The following is a 22,519-nucleotide window of genomic DNA, read 5'->3' as shown; positions in this document are numbered from 1 at the left end:
ATCTGCCCCACAGCAAATTGATCAGCAGCTAAACCTCCATTTATGATGCTGAAAGAATGTGTTTTTGATGAATAGGAACAAGAGGGCAAACCCAATAACACGTTAAAATAATGTCACTAGCCTTCTCTTGATATAAGAGTATTTTGCAGAGTACATTACTGTGCTTCAGAGTGAAGAGGTTTCCCAGGGTGCCCTCAATCCTCAATCCAATTGTTCAGTGGTCTAATGGACAGAATTAAAGGGCACAGGGAATTCACTCTTGAAATGGTTTTGTTTCAAACTATGGCAGAGAAAAGAACTTAAATGATCTGAGGTAGCTCAGAAAATTTTAGTGAAATAATTCATGGGAATCAGATATATGAGACCTGCTTCTAAATGACAGCCTTTGGATAGCTGGACAGAGATGACCAAGTATGTTCCCTAAAGAATAAAATTCTGACTCACTGATACATAAATAGTAAATGGTCTCCAGGTGGGTGCTTAACCTCACAATCTACAAGCGATTGTACCTCGTTACAGCCTTATTAACTTCCTACACCCCACTTCTTCTATCACTGTAACACTTTATTCTGCACTTTGTTGTTATTTTTCCTTGTAGTGCCTTAATGATCTGCCGTGGTGGCATATACAAAACAAAGTTTCTCACTGTGCCTTGGTACACGTGACAGTAATAAGCCAATTTACCATTGGGCAGAAAATACAAAAGCTTCAGAACATATCACACCAGGCTCAAGAGCAGCTTTTATCATGCCGGAAGCTTCGACATACCTCTTATACAATACAGTTGAACTCCTGATCTTTCAAGTCTGCCTTGTCATTGGCCTTGCAGCTTAGTTGTCCACCTGCACTACACTTTCGCTGAAACTGTAACTTTATATTCTACATTCTGTTGTTTTTTGGTACAGAATGATCTGTCTCAATAGCATGAAAACAGTAATGTTCCACTTATCTCAGTATATGTGACAATAATAAATCAATTTCAATTCCAATTACGTATCTCCACTCACAATATTAATAACTCTTACCCACTTTAATTGAGTACATTTCTCACTAGGTTACACACAAAAAATTCACAATAGAAGACATGAGAAGGCTTTAAACCGCATACCTGGCTGGACAGGGTTCTGTACCACAGACACGAACCATACGAGGAGGTCGCTTGAAGTTGTCACACAGACTCTCATCCACACTTTCTTGTGTTTGTTTATTACGACATACAACTATAGTTTCCTGCTCCCCTGTTGTTGAGAATAAACAAAGAAATAACAAAAGAGTCATGAACATCTAAGAAGTAGAATACGTTAACTGACTGATACTCAGTACTATGTTAAATGTGATACAAAGAACTTTCAGGGAACATGGGAACTTTTAAGAGAATAGAAACGATACTGGCGACCCTGTTTATTACATAATGCAATGTGAAAGGCACATTTGTGCATACATTCTTAATGACTTGTACACTAAAGTATGACTTTGATGCCTCAAATGTCAGAGAAATTAGATTAAATATACTCCAGTATTGCACAGCACATTATGATAATTAGGGCTCCCTTCACTCGGTACATCCCCTTACCAATGCCATTTAACCTTCCAGAATTTCTTTGGGATGCGTGAACAAACTAGAGCACCCAGAGAAAGCCCCACATGTTCATTGAGAGAATATGAAACCACACAGAAGGAAGCTAAGGTTGGTAGTGAATTCATGTCATACATGTCCTGTGCTTAGGAATCTGGTATGACTTCCACAGTTAGCCTCAATAAATCAAAGCAAAGTCTGTCCTTAAACACCTTCTAATGATCTTTCATAGAATTACATCGATGTAGACATCAGGGAGAAGAATGAGGCTGTACTGTAGTAGTTCTTATGACATTAATTTTTGCCAATTCTTCCATTAAAGTGTGATGGGTATTCACTTCCTAGGCCAGTGGGCCTCTTGTTCATGTTTGCTAATTTCAGCTTTCTAAACACAGCAGCTGCCACTTGTAAGATCCCAGTTCAAAGTACAAAGTAAATTTATTATCAAAGTGCATATATGCCACCATTTACAACCCGGAAATTCATTTTCATGTGGGCATAATCAATAAATTCAATTACCATAATAGAATCAATGAAAGGCAGCACCAACAGGGCAAGCAGTTTGCAAAAGACAACAAATTGTGCAAATACAAAAAGAAAGAAATGTGACGAGAATACACATAGATGTTAGCTGTCCTGTGAGATCAGCAGTTGGTCTGCCACCTGTCCTCAGGGGAAGGAGAGATAAGGGACAATGAAGCAGCATCTGGAGATGTGTAATGAAGGGACGGGAGAGAGAGAGCTGTCTGGAGCGGCTCCCCCTTTGAACCCTGAACTGTTTGAAGTGATGGACAGGCGATACCCCAGCAGGGGGATAAAAAGGGACAGGTTTGCTAAGACACACGACACCCGAGGTAACGAGACCCTGGAAGCAGTGCGCCTCTCACGAGTCGGTGAGACGTACCAGACCTTAAACGCACAGGGTGGAAAGGTACAATCAGCGGGAACCCAGTGTGTGTCCACCCTCGCTTGGGTGCCGGGTTCACTGCAGAGGATCGACCACATCTGGAGGACAGGTCACAGTCGGTGACCTCAGGCGACATCACCAAGGACCTGCCCGAAAGCTGCTTGTGAGCAAATATCGCCTGTCTGTGAGTGGAAGCCGTTTCTGAATGATCAGTTGTTCTCTCTCTCCCTCCCCCCACGTTGTCCATCACCATGGCAATGATTACTGCGAACTGAACTATTAAATCGAACTGGACTTTTGTGTCACTTTGAAATTGGTCATTTACCCCTAGACAACGATAGAGCTTGATTGATGCTGTTATCTTAATTCTGTGCACAAGTGTGTTTATCATTGCTGAACTGTTGCATTTATTATCCTTTCGATTACTGTGTTGCTTGTTTCTTTAATAAAACTTTCTTAGTTCTAGTAATCCAGACTCCAACTGAGTGATCCATTTCTGCTGGTTTGGCAACCCAGTTACGGGGTACGTAACATAAAAAATAATAAATAAGCAATAAATATTGAGAACATGAGGTGAGGAGTCTTTGCAAGTGAGTCCAGAGGTTGTGGGAACAGTTTAGTGATGGGGCAAGTGAAGTTGAGTGAAATTATTCCCTCAAGTTCAGAGGTCTGATGGTTGACGGGTGTGGTGATGTGAGTCCTGAGGCTCCTGTACCTTCATTCTGATGGCAGTAGCGTGAAGAGAGCATTGGGTTCCCTGACAATAAATGCTGCTTTCCTGCGACAATTCTCCATGGACATGTGCTCAATGGTGGGAAGGGTTTTGCCCTTGATGGACTGGGCCATTTCAACTACTTTTTGTAGGATTTTCCATTGTAAGATCACAGTTGTATGTAAATTTCCAACTGATATGCTTTGTTTTGTTTCTGGTCGTAAACAGGAGTCAGCCTTCAGTTCTAAAAATATAACTGGAAAGCAGTAATCGACTTGTATTTAAAACAAGTATTTTCTACAGAGCAGCTTTTCAGATGTGAGAAGCAGATGCTATCTCATACCTTCCTGTGTTGTTGTCCAAGGTGCAGTATAAGAAAATGGTTTGTTTAATTTGGCTTGATTCAAACAGCCAGGATGACTCTTAAGTTGCTTATTTCAAGGAAGTTTGCAGGCCAGATGGGTAATATCATTTTGCAGATCATAACTGAAGTGTTTATAGTTGTGTATTTTATGTACTCAAGGAAGTTAGTTTTACAGCATTAATTGGTAACTGTGACTCCAAGATGCTTTTAGACAGTTCAGTTAAAAGGGAATCTGATGAAATTTCATATGCATTTGAAGTCACCCAAGTGGTAAAGAGAAAGGATATATATAAATGTAGAGATCAGTTAGGACTTATGAGGAATGGGCTAAGAAACATCAAGAAATGTGGAAGAAATATGGGGTGAACTAAAATCCATTCTTTCAGTTTCGTTTTCTGCGACATAGGATTCACTTGTCTGTATTACTGGCATGTCTTTTTAATTTATAGGAATCGTACCAGTGTTTTGGAAGTCCTTTGTGCCTTATCCTTTATCCTTTGTGTTTTGGAAATGGTCTATCTTTTGGAATTGCTTAAGATAGAAATCCTCTATGAGGTTTAAAGGTGTTTTAAGAATGATCCTTGGATTTAAACTTTTATGAATGAACAAAAATGAACTGTGTTTTAAACCACTTTGTTAGCTGGAAGTATTTTCCCCTTGGTAGGGTGAGGGGACCTACTGCTCAAATAGTGGGTATTGGCAGTTACTCTCACTATGGAGAAAAAGCAGGGAAGAAAACTAATCTTAGAAGATTGAATAGGAACTGTATAATCTCCCTTTAGTGAGGGTACTTGTGGCTATTTACATTCGATAGGGTTTAAGGTCTTTGTTTGAGTTTAGAACGTCACGGTCAACAAATCCAATGCCATCACAAAAGTAAAATTGTACCAGCATCACATGCTATAGCCTCAGGCCAATGAATGGTTGGGGATTTAGCAACTCCCTCAAAGTAACTACACAGGTTGAAAAGGTGATAAAGAAGGTATATAATATTGTTGCCTTCATTAGTTGAGGCACTAAGTTCAAGATTAAGGAAGGTATGTTACAACCTGAGGAGATTTGCAAAGATGCTGTCTGGATTGGGGAGCATGCCTTATGAGAATAGGTTCAGGGAACTTGGCCTTTTTCCCTTGGAGTGACAGAGGATGAGAGGTGACCTAACAGAGGTGTGTAAGATGATGAGAGGCATTGATCGTGTGGATAGTCAGAGGCTTTTTCCCAGGGCTGAAATGGCTAGCACGAGAGGACATAGTTTTAAGGTGGTTGGAAGTAGGTACAGAGGAGATGTCAGGGGTAAGTTTTTTATGCAGAGAGTGGTGAGTGCATGGAATGGGCTGCCGGCGATGGTGGTGGAGGCGGATATGATAAAGTCTTTTCAGAGACTCCCGGACAGGTATACGGAACTCAGGAAAATAGAGGGCTATGGGTAATCCTAGGTAATTTCTCAGGTAAGGACGTGTTCGGCACAGCTTTGTGGGCCAAAGGGTCTGTATTGTGCTGTAGGTTTTCTATGTTTCTATGTTTTTTTTTATTAAAACTCTGGCTAGGCTGCATCTGGAGTATTGTATTCAGTTCTGGTTACCCTATTACAGGAAAGGTGATAAAACTTTGGAGGGGGTGTTTACGAGGATGCTCCCTAGCAATGCCCCTTTAATTTATAATGACCAGTGTATGCAAAAATGTTGTGCTGTCCATTTTCCTCCAGTAACAACAACATCTACACACTGAATACATTTTTTTCAATAAAAACAGACTGCAGTTCTAAAATATGCAGACGAATCATTGCAATCTCCACATTGTCAACACTGTCCGTATCAGAAGCCGGAAAAGGAAATGCATTTGTGTACAATCGTGAAATATACTTAACATGCCAACAAGGAAGAGGGTGACAACCTTTTATGTGCAGTTTAAATGCCTTTGTGTGCTAGTAGCAAAAGGTGTGTGCATCCACACACATGCACTCCTTGGAGGGTACATTGCTTCCTGGATTAGAGGGTACACACTACATGGAGAGGATGGACAAACTTGGGTTGTTTTCTCTGTAGCAGCAGAGGCTGAATGTAAATTTTACAGAAGTTTACAAGATTATGAGAGACATACATGGTTTAGGAAAGGTTAGATAGGTTAGACATTGGTAGCTTTTTCTGAGGGTCAAAATGTTTAATACAGTTAAGGTGAAATGAGCAAATTCAAAGAATATATGGAAGTTTCTGTTTTAGACAAAGAGTAATGGTCACCAGAAATGCACTGCCTGGAGTGGCAGTGGAAGCAAATATGATAGAGGTGTTTAAAAGGTTCTTAGAGAGGTATGTAAATGTGCAGTGAATGAGGAATATGGACAGTAAAGACAGAAGGCCTTAGTTTAGTTACTAGTTTAATTAGTAAATTAAATTAGGCATTTATTTGCTAGCATAATTAGTTCGATACCATATCATGGGCCAAAGGACCTGTTGGACCTGTTCTGTGCTGTACTGTACTGTTCTTTCTTCTAATAAATTACAATGAAATAAAAGTTTTAAAAAAAACCCTGCAGATTCTGCAAACCTGAAACAAAAGCAGAAAATGATGGAAATGCACAGGAGGTCTGCAGAGAGAGAGAATGAAGTTTTTTTTGTCATTTTGTGCTTTCAGCCCTTTTTGTTTTTGTGACAGGCACTTGAAATGATTAAAGCAATACCTCTCAAACATGAAGCTGAGCATGGGGTGAAACCTTCATATTCCCAGTCAAACTGTTCATCTATCTTATCGTTGTCATGACTATTGTAGGCCACCTCAGAGTCAAGTGCAGCAGCAACACCGTCACACGGTGCTAGGTAGCACTTTTGCTCGGTGGGTGGTTTATCCTCCTCACATTCCTCATCCGGCAGCTCCTCCTCTGTTTGGGAAAATGAAAGCAGAACACGGCATGTCACTTTTCGCACTTGCTTGCCAGCTCCACATGATGTGCTACACTGTGACCAGGGTTCAGGAATGAACCTGCAAAGATATGAAAAAATAATGACCATTACCACCCAGAGTGAAGATTTTATGTTGCATTTTATAATCAGAATACTCCGTTACCTCATTCAGTAAGAAATGTCAATTAAAAATGCTCTTTCAAATACTGCTATTTCGACATCAAATGATCTACTTATTGCTTATTGTGCCCTGCTCCTTTTCCCAAACCCTACCCTCATCTGTACCTTTGGCAGGTCATGGATTTTGTGGCAGTTTCATCTCCTGCATTTTAACAATTTCTAACGTTTTCCATACACATTGAGTTTCTATGGTAGTCAGTGCTACATCAAATCACGGTTAAGTAATAAGCCTTGGAAAATGGGGATTAAGATTACAGACGGGGAAATAACAGTTCAGTTACAGTTGCAGACATTAAAAAAATTCCAAGTGCTTGTTACTGAGGACTTCATTAAAACCTTTAAATGACATTTTGTGTAACTATTAAGAGCAGTTCTCCAACAGATGATCAGCATGGGAATGTGCTACGTTAGGATGAAAAAATGAAGCTGACAGTGGCTATTTTATTTCTATGCAATTCAGCCAAAAACATCTGGCATCATGGGCAGTTGAACACAGAAATATGCAAGTGTGGAGTCAAGATAACCTGCCCCACAAAAGCTGCGTTGGAAGGGCGACTCACTGTCTGACAAACCAATCAAATGTCTCTCTGTCTGACATCAAAGTTGCTGTTAAAAGGTACACCTTGCCTATTTCAACCTAAGTATATTTTAATGACACAATATATATTATTTCATGCTAAGCTGTATCTCTGACACTGAACATTCACTTATACAATTATAAACACTTATTCCTTCAGCATTATTTTGCAAAATTTAACATTTCTCCCTGCCTTTGTCCCCTACCCAATCCTTTATTCCCAGAGAATTTTTTTCTCTGTAGCAGATTTGAAACAATTATATTTACTAACACTTCCTGGTTGCTTGTTTATGAATGATTCTTCAATCTGATTCATCAAGGTGTTATAAACTTTGTTACCCTGATAACAGAGATTTAAAGTTAAGGTCTGTCCCAAGCCTTATAGGCTCATCAGGCCGGTGCTTATGCCGGTTTCTGTGGCATGAAGCGACTGAGAGTACGAGACTCCCCTCCCCCCCCACCTGCCGATAGGACGCCAGTCTTTCGCGAGGTTAACTCCCAGCACTTTTGCCGGTACCCATTTTCAGCTGGGTGGACTGGAGCAGTGTGTGGTTAAGTGCCTTGTTCAATGACACAACACACTGCCTCGGCTGGGGCTCAAACTCACGGCCAGATTGCTAGTCCAACGCCTTAACCACTTGGCACGCACCACGATAACAGAGATTAGTGCCATATTAACTTTACACTAGACTGGGGTTGTGTCACGGTCCAGTCCGTGAAGTCCCCATTCCGGTTCATGGTCCGGTCCATGGACTCAGGACTCCGGGTCTTCCAGCTGTCCCTTGTTTTGGTTGAGTTCATCATAGGCACCTGATTCCCACCTTGGGGCTTGGAATATAAGTGGCCTTGGGGTCGAGTGTGGGCTGCTGGTTTGTCTTGTCAAGATCCCCTAGGAGCAACCTGCTGGTGGAAGGCTAGAGCGGCCACTTGCCATCTTTAGGTCGCGTTGGGAAACCATCCCCTCATCTGTCAGTAGTCGGAGCTGTCTTTGCAGTATGGATTCGGCTGTTTCCCAGGCCAGCTGAGTGGCTGCCAGCCACTCCGAGCTAGGTAGGGATCTGGCTGTTTCCATAGCCAGCTGAGGTTGCTGGCTGAACTGTGACTTGGAGCAACCCTGATGCAGAGATGGAACTATCTGTTGTTCTTAGGTGTTTGTCTCTTCTTGTCTTTGCCTCCGTGGGGTAAGTCAGGCCGTTCTGCCATTACCCTGCGGGGGGGATCTGTCTTGTCTTGTCCTTGCCTACGTGGGTTAAGTCAGGCCATTCTGCTGTTGCCCTGTGGGGGGGTCCTGTCTTGTCTTTGCCTCTGTTGGGTAAGTCTGGCCGTTCTGCTGTTACCCAACAGGTGGACCTGTCCCATCTTGGAGTGGAGATAAAGTTGAGTCCCGGTTTGTCTAAGGATGAGTCCCGGGTCTGTCTAAGGATGAGTCCCGGCTCTATGTCTACATCCTGTCCAGTCACATGTTAGTGTTGTGTTAGAGGTGAGTCCCGGCTTTTTGAAGGATAGTCCCGGCTCAATGTTGATGTACAGTTCCCAGTCTGTCTCCGAGCTCCAGCCTCCGAGTTATCAGCCTCCGCATTCCAAGACCCCAGCTTCTAGCCCCGAGCCCCAGGAGCCAAGACCCCAGCCTGTCTCCAAGCTCAGGCCTCTAGATCCCAGCCATGTCCTGTCCTGAAGCCATGTCAAGTCCTTGCCTGGTTCTGGGGTCCGAGCCCGAGGCAAGACCCAGGTTGTGGGTCCTTACCCAGGTTCTGGGTCCTTGTCCAGTCTCTGGCTCGGAGTCCAAGCCTTGTCTCCTAGTCCATGGTTTCTAGTCCTGGTCCTGCTTTCCCTAGCCCAGGCTCCTAGTCCTTAGTTCCTTGTCCATGTCCTAGCCCGAGTCTGCGTTCTTGTCCCTGCTCCTTATCTGTATCCTGTCACCTCCCTACTAGTCAAGTCCTGTTCCTTGTACTTCAGTGTCTGTGTCTTGCATTTGGGTCCCCCATTGTGACAGGTTGTTATCATAGTACAGCCTGCTCCCCTGGTCTGACCTCATTTCATTGACACTTAGCAGTTCGATAAATGAACCACCATAATTATTGAATCCACTGTATTAACTCCCACAAAACTGGGCCAAGTAGAATATATATTAATGCTTTACTATCCAACACACTCCAAAAAGGCAGTTCAAACGCAATAAAATAATTTTTAAATCCCTCATTACAATAACATTCCTTTCAAGGGGTCAGTCTAATATTTTAGGTCAAAATAAAGGATTATAACATTAATCTCATGAATTTTAAATACTATCAATGCTCAGTAATATAAATCTTCAAATGTTTGACAAATAAATAAATCTATTTTTTAAAAAAGCCTTTAAAACTCTAGGAATGCATTCTTGTTCCTTTGATACTCAGCCCTTATTAACATCACTCATTCATATTCAGTGTGGCTTTTCTTAAATCAGTCAATGGATTTTCTTAATATTTAACCTGCTGTTATGTATAGTGATGTTTTGTTGGCATATTATAACTCATTCAGCAACAACCCTCAAGATGATGGAATGTTTATTCCACTGAGCTGCATGTCACTTTTGTAGCCCATGGATGGCCTACAGCTGAAAGCTAACAGCTTGTAATATAATGGAGAGCCAACTTTTCAAAAACGTACGATTCTTATAAGATCAAAAACCAATTAGAGCCAATTTCCCTGCCCAGCTCACTGCTTGTTGCATGACACAAACTTGTTCTGAGATCAGACAGCCAACTGCTGTAGTACGGCAGACACCCTTCTAACTTGCTGTGCTGTGTGCGAGCAACTGGCTTTTATTTCTACACTGGCGCGAATGAAAATATTTATGGCATCTTTACACTTAGAAACATAAGATGTAAAGGAGCAAAACAAAAATTGCTGGAGGAACTCTGCAGGTCAGGCAGCACCTATGGAGGGAAATGGGCAGTCGCTGTTTCAGTTCGAGACCCTTCCACTGAGTGCTTCTAGCAATTTGTTTGTTGTTCCAGATTCCAGCATCTGCAGTCTCAGGTGACTCCCTAAAGTGTACTGGTATTTCTCCATTTACCCACTTACTTTTGCTGTCAGTTACAAAAGCACCATCAATTCATTACATTAACTCTCTACCAAGTTTTGATCTGTGAGATCTTCCTAGCCAACTATCTGTAATATCCTCGTGTAAGACCATGCTTCATTTATTAATACAGTCATGTTGTTACAGGGTATTTTATTTTACTGTTTAAAATAAAAAATCCAGTTGATTAAGTTAGGCTTGTTGTAATTAGCCAATAGGATTTGTCTTAACAATTTGGCTAATAAAGTACCTGGGAAAAGAACTGGTAGCCATTTTCGAAGGGCACAGGATTAAAGAAGGAGAAAGGCAGAAAAAATGTTGGGGAATGGTGAAGATCACTTTACAATGGGATCTAAATTAATTATAAATATAAAACACAAAATAATTGATTGCATAAGTATTCACTCTCTTCAAGTCAGTACATCTGGACACTGTAATTTTTCCTCATTCTTCTTTACAAAAGTGCTCAAGATCTGTCAGATTGCATAGTGATCGTGATTTTTACAGCCCTTTTCAACAGCCACAAATTCTCAATTAGATTGAGGTCTAAACTCTGACTTGGCCATTCCAGGCTATTAACTTCGTTGTTTTTAAGCCCTTTCTGTGTAGCTTTGGGTTTATGCTTGGGGTCATTGTTTTGCTGGAAAACAAATCTTCTCAAGTCGCAGTTCTCTTGCAGACTGCATCAGGTTTTCCTGCGGGATTTCCCTATATTTTGTTTCATTCATTTTACCCTCTACCTTCACAAGCTTTCCAGAGCCTGCTGAGGTGAAGCAACACCACAGCATGATGCAGCTACCCCCATGCTTTACGGTAGGGCTAGTATGTTTTTGATGATGTGAAGTGATTGGCTTACGTCAAACAGCATTTAAACTGATGACCAAAAAGCTCAATTTTGGTTTCATCAGACCATAGAACCTTCTTCCAGCTGATTTTAAAGTCTCCCACATTTTTTCTGACAAACTCTAGCTGAGATTTCATAAAAGTTTATTCAACATTGCCTTTCTCTTTGCCACTGTCCTATAAAGCTGCAACTAGTGAAGCAGCCGGGCAACAGTTGTTGTACACAGTCTCTCCCATCTCAGCTACTGAAGCTTGTAATTCCTCCAGAGTTGTTATAAGACTCTTAGAGTCCTCTCTCACTAGTCTCCTTCTTGCATGGTCATTCAATTTTTGAGGACGGCCTGCTCTAGGCAGACTTACAGCTGTGCCATATTCTTTCCATTTCTTGATGATTGACTTAACTGTACCCCAAAGGATATTCAGTGACTTGGAAATTTACTTTTATTCATCTCCTGACTTGCGCTTTTCAATAACCTTTTTGCAGAGTTGCTTGGAGTGTTCTTTAGTCTTCATGGTGTAGTTTTTGCCAGGATACTGACTCACCAGCAGTTGGACCTTCCAGATACAGGCGTATGTTTACTACAGTCACTTGAAACACCTTGACTGCACACAGGCCTCCAAAAAGAGATCTCCATTTAAATAATTATGTGACTTCTAAAACCAACTGGCTGCCCCAGTGATGATTTGATGTATCATATTAAAAGGGGGGCGGGGGTTAATAGTTATGCAATCAATTATTTTGTATTTTAAATTTGTAATTAATTTAGATCTCTTTGTAGCAATCTGTTTTCACTTTGACATGAAAGTCTGTTTCTGTTGATCAGCGCAAAAAAAACAAATTAAATCCACTGTGATTCAATGTTGTAAAACAGTAAACCATGAAAGCTTCTGGAGTGGGGGGTGAATACTGGGACTGGCCAGTGGTGTAGTGGCATCAGCACTGGACTTTGAGGCTGATGGTCCTGTGTTCGAATCCTGCCGGGTCCCAACCTGGGCAGCAGCAGTATCTTCATGGAAGGTAGGCCAAAACCTCTATGGACAACTACACTATCCCTATGGTCACCATGAGTCGACAACAACTTGATGGCCCTCAACAACATATATAATGGGACCTTTTCTTTACTTTGGCTCTGTTACAGTTTAAAAATATTTTGTGAATACAATTTCCATCTGAGTTTTATACTAGTGTGAACTAAATCTTTGCTTCCTGGTGAACTGTAAATTTGCTTGGGTGTGTCAGTAGTCATACAGGTAATAATACTATTTTTCCCTTAAAAGAAACATACAAACTTTTTTTTTTGTGTTTACCCAATTATCTCCTTCCTATACCCATTTATTTATTGGTATCAGCCTCTTTGTTGTTATTCCCATGCATTGTAGAGTTAAGTTGCCGTTAGTTTGTATTCACAGTAACAGCTAACCCATTACGACCCTATAGTGAGAAGGTTACATATCAACATGGAACAGTACTCTCTACACAGCATCAGCAACCTGTGTGACCAGAGAAAACAACTCTACACCTTCACATCGAATCAGACTGAAAGTTTACTTCTGAATATTTTGGAATGAGAACCCAAAACTTCACAACTGAATATAGAATTCACTCTCAAAATTAAGTTCAAAAAGCAAAACTCTTGTCTGTGTAAATTCTGGGTGTTGCTGACTGATGTACAAAATTTGATAGCCTTGTCTTTATGATATCTTCAATTCTGATAACTAGGAATTCCTACAAAAGGCAGATTACTGCCCATTCTTTAAACGAGACTCCCAATTAAGCTGCAAAACTCTGTTCTCAAGAATGTAGAACTAGCCACCGAAATATCCAGTCTTTATCATGTATTTTCTTTTTCAATATTTTTATTGATTTCTATATAGAAGAATACAGAGTCCAAGAGAATACATATTATAAAACAAAAGAAAAATATAATAATACCAGATACAGTATATTGAATCACATTAATGAACTCCTTATTCTATATTCATATAGATTAGAATCTATATTTTATCATGTATTTTATTAAATTTAGAACACACAGTTTGGACACCTAAAAGGGAGCCACGTATAAAGTTAAAACATTCAACAAATCAGATAGCAGCAATGAAGAGAAAAACAGGCCAATGTCCTTCATGCGATATTAATAAAAGAAGAATCTTTAATGCAGACTCAAAGCTGACCTAAGGAAAGAAGATAATCTTGAAATAAAACAAGGCAGAGGGCCTGATCTAAAATTACAACATTATATGAAATGAAAACAGTGTTCAAATTACAAAGAACAGAGTAATACAAACAATAGTTCATTGGGCCAGGCTTCTTAATAGGTTGGTTGTGAGATTCAAGGGCATGTCACAATTACATCAATACAACAGTAAGTGTAATCTGAAAATGAAAACCCCTGAACTCACTTTGGCTCTTCAGATACAGCGATCACTTCCAGCATTTCCTGTGCTTGTTTAATCCAAGGGACTTTAGCTTCCACAGGAAGTTTTTCTAGAAATACCACACACACATTAGACCAATGGGTCCCCAGACTCATTTAAAACAATAAGTAGATCGCACTATTTAATTAAGAATTCCTTTCTGTCAGTTTAATCATTTTAGTTCTCCAAATGAAGGCTGTTATAATACATTTTAAATCAAAGAAAAATACAAGCCATGGAGTCACTTTCTAAGATAATATGATTCCTTAATCTTCTGGGATAGATAATGTCTGCAGAGTTAGGGACCGAAACGCATTCTTTTCTCTGAAGTCTGTACTCTGATAGTAAACTTTCATATGAGCCCTCAGATATTTCCATCAGAGTAACTTGTATAGCTCATCCTAATTTATGCTAACAACACTAAAGCATCAACATTATTTACTGGATCTCAAAGATAAAGATGACGTCTTTTCAATTACACTGTGGCATTTGCAAGCATTAACAGAAGAATTCTGCCTTAGAACTCGAAAACTGAAAACAACATTTCATTAAACAAGGGCAGGAAAGGAGATAAGGTACCTGTAGATATAAAGGTTAACATCAGTTAACATCTGCAGAGATTTATCAAGGTTGCATAATGAGTGACTAAAGTTTGAGGAGATCGCTAGGACAGAAGAAGAATTATGGATGATATTCATAGAGGCTTTGTTTAAAGCAAGGGTTCCCAACCTCTTTTATGCCAAGGACCAAAAGAATTAAGCAAGGAGTCCACAGATCCTAAGTTGGGAGCCCCGGGTTTGAAGCATTTTTATAAGGGCCTGTAAATACAAAATCAGACATTAGGTGGAACATAGGGTAAGAGTGTAGGGGCAAAATGTTCTTTCCCTTATCGTTAGATTATAACATGCAGATCGACAGGATGCCTGCAGTGGTCTCACCCTTTCATCATTTACCGTATTAATCAGTTAAAGGAAGGTACAGAGGTTTAGACTTCCATGTTTACAAGTTAGAGGCTTAGGAAGTTACATGGATGGGAGCAGAGGTTTTAAAGGTTTACAAACAAAAATAGGCAGAAGGTTTTGGTTATGGAGCCTAATGTAAAATCATCCTATTCAAAATGGAGAAAGATTAATCTGATTTCTTTCTTCATGGGTGGATGGAGGCAGTCTTAGGACCACAGAAGAGCAAATAGATTTTGATGTATTCACCAGATGTGACTACACGGATACAAAAAGAGCATAAACACTGCTGAATTGGTTCATGATCTTCTTTAAGAAGAAAATACTTGCTATCTGATCTGACCCCACAACCCCTTAGCTTCCTAATAAAACTGACTCAGTTCCCTCATACCATCACAAAATGGGTAAAAACATCAATTAAATTTACCAAAAATAATTTAAAAAAACAATTTGAAGGGATGATGAAAAGCTGGAAAGAACCATCCTGAGACTAGTCAAATCATTAAAAAGGATTCGAGAAAAGAACAAGAATTTCAAAATGATGTGCTGAGTTGGGAGTAAATGAAGCACAATAGTTCGAAACAGAGCTGGTTCTGAATATATGAAAATTTATAGGTAGAATTTTGGAAAGGAATGAAATTTTGAGGCCACAGGGATGTGATAGATACAAAATGGCATTGCAGAGTTATAGAAAGAAGCATTTTTCTTTCATCTTAGTGTGAAAGCAAAACCAAATGCTCAATTCAATCCCACAGGAGATCAATGGTTCAATCTGGAACAATACTCAGAGGCAGAGAGTTCCTTCCAACCACTGTTTTGATCCAATCTAGATATCTTCCATTCCACCTTATGGGCTAAAACAACCCATTTCCATGCTGTATCAGTCCATGACTCTACAAAACAACCCTGAGATGTACTTTATGCACTGTATCTGAATCCCATAATTAAACTGTCATAAACGTAAGAGATTTTGCAGATCATAAACGTGATAAAGTCGGCAGATGCTGGAAATCCAAAGCAACACACATAATGCTGGAGGAACTCAGCAGGTCAAGCAGCATCTAGAGAGATGTACAGGCAGTCAATATCTTGGGCCAAACCCCTTCTTCAGGACTGGAAAGAAAGGGGGAAGATGCCAGGGGAGCAGGGAAGGAGGACAAGCCAGAAGGTGATAGATGAAGCCAGATGGGTGGGGGAGGTGGGATGATGTAAGAAGCTAGCAGATGATAGATGGAAAAGGTGAAGGACTAGAGAAGAAGGAATCTGATGAGAGAGGAGAGATGATCAAGGGAGCAAGTGAAGAAGGAGGGGCACCGGGGGATGTGTTAGGCAGGTGAGGATAAGAAGTAAGAGGCCAGAGGAGGAGAAGGAGAAGAAGAAAAGGGGCAAACAAAAGAAAAAATGAAAAAAAACCAAAAGGAGAAATCGATGTTCGTGCCATCAATGGAAACTACCTGAAAGGAATATGAGGTGTTGCCTCTCCACCCTGAGATTGTTCTCGTCATAGTAGAAGAGGAGGCCATGAACCAACATGTTGGAATGGGAATGGGAATAGGAATTAAAATAGTTGCCCACCAGGTAATTAGGCTTTTAGCAGATGGAGTGGAGGTGCTCGACAAAGCGATCCCTCAATTTACACCGTATCTCACCAATGAAGAGAAGGCCACAAAGGGACAACTTGGTGCAACAGAAGACCCTAACAGATTTGCAGGTCAAGTGCTGCCACATCTGGAATGACTGTTTGTGGCCCTGAATGGAGGTGAGGGAGGGGATGAATGGGCAGGTGTAATATTTCTATCACTTGCACGGGTATGTACCAGGACAGAGATAAGTGGGGAGGGACAAATGGACGAGGGAGTCGCAGATGGAACAACCCTGTGGAAAGCAGACAGTCAGGGGAAGGTGAAAATGTGTTTGGTGGTAGGATCCTACAGATGATGGCGGAGGTTATGAAGAATGATGTATTGGATGTAGAGGCTCATGGGGTGGTAGGTGGAGACAAGAGGAACTGTATCACTGTTAAGGCAGCAGGAAGATGGGGTGAGTGCAGATGTCCGGGAAATGCAAAGAGGTGCAGGTGAGGACAGAGTCAATGGTAGAGGAAGAGAAACCCTGTTCTTTGAAGGAAGAGGACATATCTGATGTCCTGGAAAGGGAAGCCTCAATGTGGGAAGCAGAGTCAGGGGGACTGAGAAAAAGGAATAGAATTTTTATAGGAGGCAGGGTGGGAAAATGTATATTCAAGATAGCTGTGGAAATCGCGAGTTTTATAAATGATGCCGGTAGACAGTTTGTCTCCAGAGATGGAGATAAAGAGATCAAGAAAGAAGAGAGGTGTCAGAAATGGACCAAGTGAATTTAAGGGCAGGGTGGAAATTCAAAGCAAAGTTGATGAAATTCACGAGCTCAGCATGAGTGCATGAAGCAGCACTAATGCAGTCGTCAATGTAGCACAGAAAGATTTAAGAAGCACTACTAGGGAAGGCTTGGAACAAGGAATGTTCCACGTAGCTAACAAAAAGGCAGGTGTAGCTGGGACCCACGTGGATACTCATGGCTACCCTTTGGGTTTGGAGAAAGTGGGAGGAGACGAAGGGGAAATTGTTGAAGGTGAAGACCAGTTCTGCCAGATGGCGGAGAATAGTAGAAAACTAGTTGGGTCTTCTGTCAAGATTGAAGCAGAGAGCTTTAAAGCTTTCTTGATGGAGGATAACTGTGTGTAAGGACTGGACATCCACGGTGTAGATGAGGTGGTCAGGGCCAGGGAACTGAAATTTGTTGAGGAGATCGAGAGCATGTGAAGTATCACGAATGTAGGTGGGAAGGGGTTGGACCGGGGGTAGAATGGAGTCATTGTATGCAAACACAAGTGCAGTGGAGCAGGAGCAGGCAAAGAGAATGGGCCTAGGCCAGACAATCAGGTTTGTGGATCTTTGGTAGGAGGTAGAAATGAGCAGTGCAAGGTAACTATTAGATTGGTGACAGTAGGTGTGAGATCTTTAGATTTGATGAGGTTAGTAATGGTGTGGGAGACTATGACCTGATGGTCTGGTGTATGGTCCCTTTCAAGGGGCAGTAAGAGGAGATGTCTGAAAGTTGCCACCTAGCCTCCACAAGGTAGACGTCAGTCCACCACATTACAACAGCACCTAATTTGTCACATTATTATTCTGACTGACGATTCTTAACAATGGAAAGAAATTTCTCTTGACAATTAACACAATATAGATAATATGGGCAGCAAGGTAGCTGCTTTGTTTCATAGTTACCTTTTGTTCTATAACATGGAATAGGCACTGTGCATTCCTCCTTTATATGGGGCTTGAGCTGAGCATTACAACCTCCTGTATGCTGTCCTCTGTAGTCTATGCACAATACAACTCGATAACGCAGGCCTCGGCCACAGGTTACTGTGCACTGTAACACAAGAGAATCCTCTCAGCTTCTATCTTCAAACAATTAGTATATATTGGTCATTGAAACAAGCTAAGTAACAGTAGTCTTATTTCATGTTTGTTCTCGTTTCAGTAATCCTATAAAAATAACTATTTCAGAAAAAGTAGCTTAGGAAAATATTGAGTATTATTTATTTACTTGGCATGCTTTCAGAAGAAGTAAGACCTAATCGTTCCATGAGTTAGTAAGATTGGATCCTTGAAAGCATCACTACAGATGAGTTGTGCACTCACTGAACTGTTAACATGATATAGTTTTCAGCCAGTTTTTATCCAGGGGAATGCGAAGTTCTGTTGAAACATCAGTGCTATGAGAGCTGGAAAATGTAGGCAAAATCATGATATTCCAGATTAAGTCAATTTGTCGATTGCACACAATAGTTTCTTTAGGGTGTTATATGAAGGAAATTTGGGGTCCAAATAGGCTATGGATGGAGCTTAAATAACATAATTAGAAATTCTGGTCGGATGATCGCATTTGTTACTTTAGTGGCCAGAAGATCCATTTTACTGAACTGGAAGGAGACCAACTCTCCTACCACATTTCAATGGTTTTCCCAAACTATATCATGTTTAAATTTAGAAAAAATCAGAAGTGACATTTTTGATCCTTCAGTTAAATTTGAAGGGACTTGGAAACCGTTTATACAACATTTTCATATGATGTAATTTGACCTTTCCGAATCCTTCTTATTAACTTAAAATATATGAATAGAGGAGCGGAGTTGACGACATTATTGAACGTGTTCGATTTAAGATATTGGTCCAGCCTTGCTTTGTTCCGTTTGGTTTTTTTTTGGGTTTATTATTCAGTTTTTTTTGGTTTTTTGGGGGGTTTCTTTGTATTTTTTTTTCTTTTTATTTCTTTTTTCTCCATGATTAACTATATTAAGAGTTTGGAAGTCCATTACACCTGTATTATTTGAAATCTTTTTTGTACATGTTTATCAACAATGAGATTATTCCAATCTCTCTGTATCAATATTGTTATTCTGTTCATAATTTTGGAAAATTAATAAAAAGATTTAAAAAGAAAGAAAGAAATTCTGGGATGTTAAACAGTTTTTATAAGGATATCCAGTTTACCATAAGAACCTCTCCTAAAATAAAGATGATCTTACTGGTGACCATTCCATGGCAATCCACTTTGGGCAGTCAAAAAGGTTGCAGCTTTGAATGACTGGAGGTTTAAATGCGTACATGCACTTCCATTCTTCCACAGGGATAATTTCACCATACATGTTCTCTTCAATGCAAGGGACACTTCGTGTTTGTATTCCACCTCCACAGAAAACCGAACACGCTGTCCAAGGGCTGCTCTCCCAACTGGTGAAATAAAACACGGTCTGATAAGCATAATGAGTACAAGCAGAACATCTCCATTGCTATTGGGAGTGACAACACCAAGCAAAACAACTTCCATAAACCGGCAACAACCTGAATTCAATTGTGCTTCATGCATGACTGCACCGTTGCACAACTGACATGAGGTAAATAGTATTTGCAAAGATTTCAGAGAAGTATCTGTAAAGCTAATTAGATTCTGACTCGGGAGAGTCAGAAAAAGACTTTTCGGCCCAACCAGGTGGATTATCAACCACCCACTAACACTAATTCTACATAGATTCTATTTTTAAAAATTTCTCCCCACATTCTCATCAACTGGCACCAAATTTTATTATTTACTGATAGACTAGATACAATTTATTGTCTCCAATTACTCTACCAACCCTCATGTCTTTGGCATGCGGGAGAACCTACTAACTCCACACAATAGGACCGGAAGTCAGGGTTGGACCTCAGTCAGTGCAGCTGTGAGTAGCAGTACTACTAGCTACACCACCGTACTGCTTCAATTATGAACCATCTCATGAAAGTTGCTTTTTAGCTTCAGGTTTGTTCAGTGATTGTGTTTTTGTCAAGGTGGAGACGTATCAGGGAATGGTCGTACCTTATCTGTCCCAGGAGTCTTGAGACCCACATAGAATTTACCTATTTTTTAACACCTTTCCTAAATTTCCAAGATGCTGCTGCATGCACCACCTTGCATGAAATAAAGCCTGAACTGCTCCTTCATGAACCAGTGCGAATAGCTGCAGTGCAACCTTTCAAACAGATTCACAAGTCAAGTTCCTAACCTTTTCTCAAAATCCCATTTTTGCTTTTTATCAAAACACCTTTCATAAGACCATAAGATGTAAGAGCAGGAGAAGGCCATTTGGCCCATCAAGTCTGCTCCACCATCCAATCATGGGCTGATCCAATTCTTCCGGTCATCCCTACTCCCCTGCCTTCTCCCCTGCCTTCTCCCCTTACCCTTTGATGCCCTGGCTAATCAACAACCTATCTATCTCTGCCTTAAATGCACCCAATGACTTGGCCTCCACAGCTGCTCGTGGCAACAAATTCCACAGATTTACCATCCTCTGACTAAAGTAATTTCTCCGCATCTCTGTTCCAAATGGACGTCCTTCAACCCTGAAGTCGTGCCCTCCTGACCTAGACTCCCCGACCATGGGAAATAACTTTGTCATATCTAATCTGTTCAGGCCTTCTAACATTTGGAATGTTTCTATGAAATCCCCCCTCATTCTTCTGAATTCCAGGGAATACAGCCCAAGAGCTGCCAGACATTCATCATACGATAACCCTTTCATTCATGAATCTTCTCTGAACCCTCTCCAATGTCAGTATATCCTTTCTAAGATAAGGAGCCCGAAACTGCACACAATACTCCAAGTGTGGTCTCATGAGTACCTTATAGAGCCTCAACATCACATCCCTGCTCTTATATTCTGTACCTCTAGAAATGAATGTCAACATTGCACTCACCTTCTTTACTACCAACTCAAACTGGAGGTTAACCTTTAGATTAATATTCCAAAGCAGGGGATACATGCAACAGGAGGGTGGTGGTTTGGAGAACTGGTTTGCAAGCACATCTAACTTGAGGCCACAGTCACACTTGCACGTTTACGCCCTGTAATATCGTCACACACATTTGCTCCTCCAAAAGCCGTCAAATTTCATTGACCACATCTCCATTCACAGCACTTTACATACAACGGAATAATTTTGAAGACCACTCATAGTTACTATTAATGTGCATCCAAGAGCCAATATGCACACAGTAATGTTCCGGAAACAGCAATTAAGTCCTTAAGACAAAGTGCAGAACTGTACACGTACAAGCTGTTGAAGCAGGAGTAGGCTTGCTTCACCACTCACTTAAGGCACGGTTCCTCTTTCATGCAGTAACCCCATATCCTCTGATTTCCCTCAATATAACAATACATGTCAGAATACAGCCAGTAACTGAGCTTCCACAATCTTTTTTGAGTGCAGAAATCCATGGATGCAGCAATCATTGAGTGAAGAAACTTATTTTAATCTCCAGTTGTGAATGATCAATCCTTTATTCAGTCTACTACTCTTGTTTCTTATCTTTTAACATTCTAAAAATAGACAATGGACCATAAGTAACCAAAAATATAAAACTTACCATTCTTGACCTTCTTTCCTGCAATGTTACAATCACCTTGGAATGGTTCAATGGTTCCATTTAATATCAGAGAACCCTCCCTCTCCCCCTACTTATTCCAGCAGGAAATATCCCCCACACACACCATGCAAGCAATAGCAAAACCCTCAGAGAGACCAAGATACACATAGAAACATAGAAAATAGGTGCAGGAGTAGGCCATTCGGCCCTTCAAGCCTGCACCGCCATTTATTATGATCATGGCTGATCATCCAACTCAGAACCCCGCCCCAGCCTTCCCTCCATACCCCCTGATCCCCGTAGCCACAAGGGCCATATCTAACTCCCTCGTAAATATAGCCAATGAACTGGCCTCAACTGTTTCCTGTGGCAGAAAATTCCACAGATTCACCACTCTCTGTGTGAAGAAGTTTTTCCTAATCTCGGTCCTAAAAGGCTTCCCCTTTATCCTCAAACTGTGGCCCCTTGTTCTGGACTTCTCCAACATCGGGAACAATCTTCCTGCATCTAGCCTGTCCAATCCCTTTAGGATTTTATATGTTTCAATCAGATCCCCCCTCAATCTTGTACATTCCAACGAGTACAAGCCCAGTTCATCCAGTCTTTCTTCATATGAAAGTCCTGCCATCCCAGGAATCAATCTGGTGAACCTTCTTTGTACTCCCTCTATGGCAAGGATGTCTTTCCTCAGATTAGGGGACCAAAACTGCACACAATACTCCAGGTGTGGTCTCACCAAGGCCTTGTACAACTGCAGTAGTACCTCCCTGCTCCTGTACTCGAATCCTCTCGCTATAAATGCCAGCATACCATTCGCCTTTTTCACCGCCTGCTATACCTGCATGCCCACTTTCAATGACTGGTGTATAATGACACCCAGGTCTCGTTGCACCTCCCCTTTTCCTAATCGGCCACCATTCAGATAATAATCTGTTCTCCTATTTTTGCCACCAAAGTGGATAACTTCACATTTATCCACATTAAATTGCATCTGCCATGTATTTGCCCACTCACCCAACCTATCCAAGTCACCCTGCATCCTCTTAGCATCCTCCTCACAGCTAA

General features: G+C 40.9%; 1 protein-coding gene across 8 annotated transcripts in view; it reads right to left on the bottom strand.

Moving 5' to 3' along the window:
• Positions 1–22,519, bottom strand: part of adamtsl3 (ADAMTS-like 3) — a 776,875-nt gene that overhangs the window by 188,918 nt on the left and 565,438 nt on the right. For 7 of the 8 annotated variants that reach the window (XM_072278334.1, XM_072278335.1, XM_072278336.1 and 4 more), the window contains 5 exons: positions 19,074–19,278; positions 17,767–17,914; positions 13,524–13,608; positions 6,237–6,535; positions 1,109–1,238 (listed from right to left, as the gene is read on the bottom strand). In XM_072278334.1, the coding sequence (XP_072134435.1) occupies positions 1,109–1,238; positions 6,237–6,535; positions 13,524–13,608; positions 17,767–17,914; positions 19,074–19,278 (867 nt within the window). Of the gene's footprint in view, positions 1–1,108; positions 1,239–6,236; positions 6,536–13,067; positions 13,296–13,523; positions 13,609–17,766; positions 17,915–19,073; positions 19,279–22,519 lie in introns of those variants that run through there. The other variant, XM_072278341.1, reaches the window with a different exon arrangement.

Source organism: Mobula birostris, chromosome 14 (genome assembly GCF_030028105.1).
Source record: "Mobula birostris isolate sMobBir1 chromosome 14, sMobBir1.hap1, whole genome shotgun sequence".
Classification (NCBI taxonomy): domain Eukaryota; kingdom Metazoa; phylum Chordata; class Chondrichthyes; order Myliobatiformes; family Myliobatidae; genus Mobula; species Mobula birostris.
Note: the sequence above shows the minus strand (reverse complement) of the source record. Positions and strands in the feature narration are given on the sequence as shown.